The 5,000-nt window shown below is 51.9% G+C and overlaps 1 protein-coding gene across 1 annotated transcript in view; it reads left to right on the top strand.

Annotated features, from left to right (window-relative positions):
• LOC144738403 (histone-lysine N-methyltransferase 2B-like) overlaps positions 1–5,000 on the top strand; it is a 54,776-nt gene that overhangs the window by 36,095 nt on the left and 13,681 nt on the right. The window contains exon 16 of the mRNA XM_078621439.1: positions 1,907–2,020. Within this exon, the coding sequence (XP_078477565.1) occupies positions 1,907–2,020 (114 nt within the window). The remainder of the gene's footprint in view (positions 1–1,906; positions 2,021–5,000) is intronic.

The raw sequence follows: 5,000 nt of genomic DNA, 5'->3' as shown, positions 1-5,000 counted from the left end.
GTGTGTGTGTCACTGTGTGTGTCACTGTGTGTGTCTGTGTGTGTGTGTGTCACTGTGTGTGTGTCACTGTGTGTGTGTGTGTGTCACTGTGTGTGTGTGTGTGTCACTGTGTGTGTGTGTGTGTCACTGTGTGTGTCACTGTGTGTGTGTGTGTGTCACTGTGTGTGTGTGTGTGTGTCACTACGTGTGTGTGTGTGTCACTGTGTGTGTGTGTGTGTCACTGTGTGTGTGTGTGTGTCACTGTGTGTGTGTCACTGTGTGTGTGTCACTGTGTGTGTGTCACTGTGTGTGTGTCACTGTGTGTGTCACTGTGTGTGTGTGTGTCACTGTGTGTGTGTCACTGTGTGTGTGTGTGTGTCTGTGTGTGTGTGTGTGTCACTGTGTGTGTGTGTGTGTGTCTGTGTGTGTGTGTCACTGTGTGTGTCACTGTGTGTGTCTGTGTGTGTGTGTGTCACTGTGTGTGTGTCACTGTGTGTCTGTGTGTGTCACTGTGTGTGTGTCACTGTGTGTCTGTGTGTGTCACTGTGTGTCTGTGTGTGTCACTGTGTGTGTGTGTGTCACTGTGTGTGTGTGTGTGTCACTGTGTGTGTGTGTCACTGTGTGTGTGTGTCACTGTGTGTGTGTGTCACTGTGTGTGTGTGTGTCACTGTGTGTGTGTGTGTCACTGTGTGTGTCTGTGTGTCACTGTGTGTGTGTGTGTCACTGTGTGTGTGTGTCACTGTGTGTGTGTGTGTGTGTCACTGTGTGTGTGTGTGTCACTGTGTGTGTGTGTGTCACTGTGTGTGTGTGTGTGTCACTGTGTGTGTGTGTCACTGTGTGTGTGTCACTGTGTGTGTGTGTGTGTGTCACTGTGTGTGTGTGTCACTGTGTGTGTGTGTCACTGTGTGTGTGTGTGTGTCACTGTGTGTGTCTGTGTGTCACTGTGTGTGTCTGTGTGTGTGTGTGTGTGTCACTGTGTGTGTGTGTGTGTGTCACTGTGTGTGTGTCACTGTGTGTGTGTGTGTCACTGTGTGTGTGTGTGTGTGTCACTGTGTGTGTGTGTGTGTGTCACTGTGTGTGTGTGTGTGTCACTGTGTGTGTGTGTGTGTCACTGTGTGTGTGTCACTGTGTGTGTGTGTGTGTGTGTCACTGTGTGTGTGTGTGTGTGTGTCACTGTGTGTGTGTGTGTGTCTGTGTGTCACTGTGTGTGTGTCACTGTGTGTGTGTCTGTGTCTGTGTGTGTGTGTGTGTGTCACTGTGTGTGTGTGTGTGTCACTGTGTGTGTCTGTGTGTCACTGTGTGTGTCTGTGTGTGTCACTGTGTGTGTGTGTGTGTCACTGTGTGTGTGTGTGTGTGTCACTGTGTGTGTCTGTGTGTCACTGTGTGTGTGTGTGTCACTGTGTGTGTGTGTGTCACTGTGTGTGTGTGTGTGTCACTGTGTGTGTGTCACTGTGTGTGTGTCACTGTGTGTGTGTGTCTGTGTGTCACTGTGTGTGTGTGTGTGTGTCACTGTGTGTGTGTGTCACTGTGTGTGTGTGTGTGTGTCACTGTGTGTGTGTCACTGTGTGTGTGTCACTGTGTGTGTGTGTGTCACTGTGTGTGTGTGTGTCACTGTGTGTGTGTGTGTGTCACTGTGTGTGTGTGTGTGTCACTGTGTGTGTGTGTGTCACTGTGTGTGTGTGTGTGTGTCACTGTGTGTGTGTGTGTGTCACTGTGTGTGTGTCACTGTGTGTGTGTGTGTGTCACTGTGTGTGTGTCACTGTGTGTGTGTCACTGTGTGTGTGTCACTGTGTGTGTGTGTGTGTCACTGTGTGTGTGTCACTGTGTGTGTGTCACTGTGTGTGTGTGTGTCACTGTGTGTGTGTCACTGTGTGTGTGTCTGTGTGTGTGTGTCACTGTGTGTGTGGCACTGTGTGTGTGTGTGCAGGTAACCGCTGCCAGGTGTGTAAGAGCTCGTGGAGTGAGGAGGCTGCGGAGGGCAAGGTGATGGAGTGCTCCTCCTGCCGCCTGTGGGTTCACTCTGTGTGTGCCGGGCTTGACGGTACTACACACACACACACACACCTACACACACACACACACCTACACACACACACACACACCTACACACACACACCTACACACACACACCTACACACACACACACACCTACACACACACACACCTACACACACACCTACACACACACACACACCTACACACACACCTACACACCTACACACACACACCTACACACACACACACCTACACACACACACACACACCTACACACACACACACACCTACACACACACACACCTACACACACACACACACCTACACACACACACACACCTACACACACACACACACCTACACACACACACACACACCTACACACACACACACACACCTACACACACACACCTACACACACACACACACACACACCTACACACACACACACACACCTACACACACACACACACCTACACACACACACACACACACACACCTACACACACACACCTACACACACACACCTACACACACACACACACACACACACCTACACACACACACACACACACCTACACACACACACACACACCTACACACACACACACACCTACACACACACACACCTACACACACACACACCTACACACACACACACACCTACACACACACACACACACCTACACACACACACACCTACACACACACACTCACACAGACGCACACTCACATAGACACACAACAACAACAACAACCGCCATTCGCCACTAAGTGGCGGTGACGTCACCACGACGCTTGTGCCAGGCCATGTGCACCCTGAGGCCACGTGAAGTGTCGAACGCCCGCTGGCAGGAGGTCACGGGGCAGACCCAGGTGCCACGGGTCGACTGACCGAGATGACCGAGATGACTGGCTGATGCACCACCTGTGCCCCCTACTGTGCCAACTTGCTGTGCTTTAGCCACCCGGCGCTCCGCTCGTTGTTGTGAGCGTCGCTCCTCCGCCCTCCGTTGTTGTTGGAGGGCGACTGCCTCCAACTGCCCAGTAGCGTCCTTCACGAGCCTCCTCCACTGAGGCCGATCTTGACACCGCTGGTACCAGTCATCGGCAAGTCCACTCAGCTCCACGTCCTCCTGTACCACATCACTCCATCTCTTCTCTAGCCCGTGCCGCGCCCGTTTAGCCCCCTCGATCCGGCCGAACAAAAGCTGTTTAGGCATGCGGTGGCTGGGCATGCGGGCTACGTGACCCAGCCAACGCAGCCTTGCCTGCCGGAGGAGCTCACTGATGGGACTTTGCCCAGATCTTTCAAGGACTTGTGAGCTCCTCACACAATCCAGCCTGCAGGTTAAACCCAGGATGGATCGTAGGCAGGCCAGCCTAAATGTTTCCAACCGGCGAAGATGCTCCACTAGGGGGGTCCACGTTTCGCAAGCGTAGAGAAGGGAGGGAATGACCGTGGCCGAGAAGACCTGAAGCTTCGTGCGCAGCGACAGACCAGGTAGCTTCCACACAGCGTTACGCAACCGATGAAAAGATATTGCCGCTCGACTGATTCGGAGTGAGACCTCTGCTGATAAACTGGAGCCGGTCATGAGCACACTGCCCAGGTATGGGAAACTCTCCACTCTCTCCACAACTGCCCCATCACCGATTGGGAGTTGTGGGGGCGGAGTGCCCGATGGTACAAAATACCCAGGCAGGTGCTTAGTTAGACACACACTCACACAGACACACACACACACAGACACACACACAGACACACACAGACACGCACAGACACATACACACACAGACACACACACAGATACAGACACACACACACAGACACACACACACTCACACAGACGCACACTCACATAGACACACACTCACATAGACACACACAGACACACACACAGATACAGACACACACACACACAGACACACACACACACGGCAAAAACAACCCCCTACCTATTCTTGGTTCTTTCGGTAAAGTCATCACGTAGAAGGGAAACAATGAAATATTAAAAATATAAAACATAAAACTATCACGACGTGATAGTCTCAAGGTGCACATGGCCTGGCACAAGCGTCGTGGTGACGTCACCGCCACTTAGTGGCGAATGGCGGTTGTTGTGTGTGTGCGACTGTGTGTGTGTCTATGTGTGTGTGTGTGTGTAACTGTGTGTGTGCGACTGTGTGTGTGTGCCTCTGTGTGTGTGTCTATGTGTGACTGTGTGTGTGTAACTGTGTGTGTGTGTGTCTCTGTGTGTGTGTGTGTGTGACTGTGTGTGTGTCTGGGTGTGTGACTGTGTGTGTGTGACTGTCTGTGTGTCTGTGTGACTGTGTGTGTGTGTCTATGTGTGTGACTGTGTGTGTGTGACTGTCTGTGTGTGTCTGTGTGTCTAGATGACATGGTGGGTCTACTGAGAGGTGTAGGCACCTACCAATGCACCTACTGCTCTGTGGGTGTGTGTCTCTGTGTGTGTGTGTGTCTCTGTGTGTGTGTGTGACTGTGTGACTGTCTCTGTGTGTGTGACTGTGTGTGTGTGTCTAGATGACATGGTAGGTTTACTCAGAGGGGTGGGCACCTACCAATGCACCTACTGCTCTCTGTGTCACTGTGTCTGTGTGTGTGTGTGACTGTGTGTGTGTCTCTGTGTGTGTGTGTGTGTGACTGTGTGTGTGTCTCTGTGTGTCTCTGTGTGTGTGTGACTGTGTGTGTGTCTCTGTGTGTCTCTGTGTGACTGTGTGTGTGACTGTCTGTGTGTGTGTGTGTGTGACTGTGTGTGTGTCTCTGTGTCTGTGTGTCTCTGTGTGTGTGTGTGTCTCTGTGTGTGTGTGTCTGTGACTGTGTGTGTGTCTCTGTGTGTGTCTAGATGACATGGTGGGTCTACTAAGAGGTGTAGGCACCTACCAATGCACCTACTGCTTTGTGTGTGTGTGTCTCTGTGTGTGTGTGACTGTGTGTGTCTCTGTGTGTGTGTGTGACTGTCTGTGTGTGTGTGTGTGACTGTGTGTGTCTCTGTGTGTGTGTG

The sequence above is a fragment of the Lampetra planeri genome, chromosome 82 (genome assembly GCF_965212315.1).
Source record: "Lampetra planeri chromosome 82, kcLamPlan1.2.h2, whole genome shotgun sequence".
NCBI lineage: Eukaryota > Metazoa > Chordata > Hyperoartia > Petromyzontiformes > Petromyzontidae > Lampetra > Lampetra planeri.
Note: the sequence above shows the minus strand (reverse complement) of the source record. Positions and strands in the feature narration are given on the sequence as shown.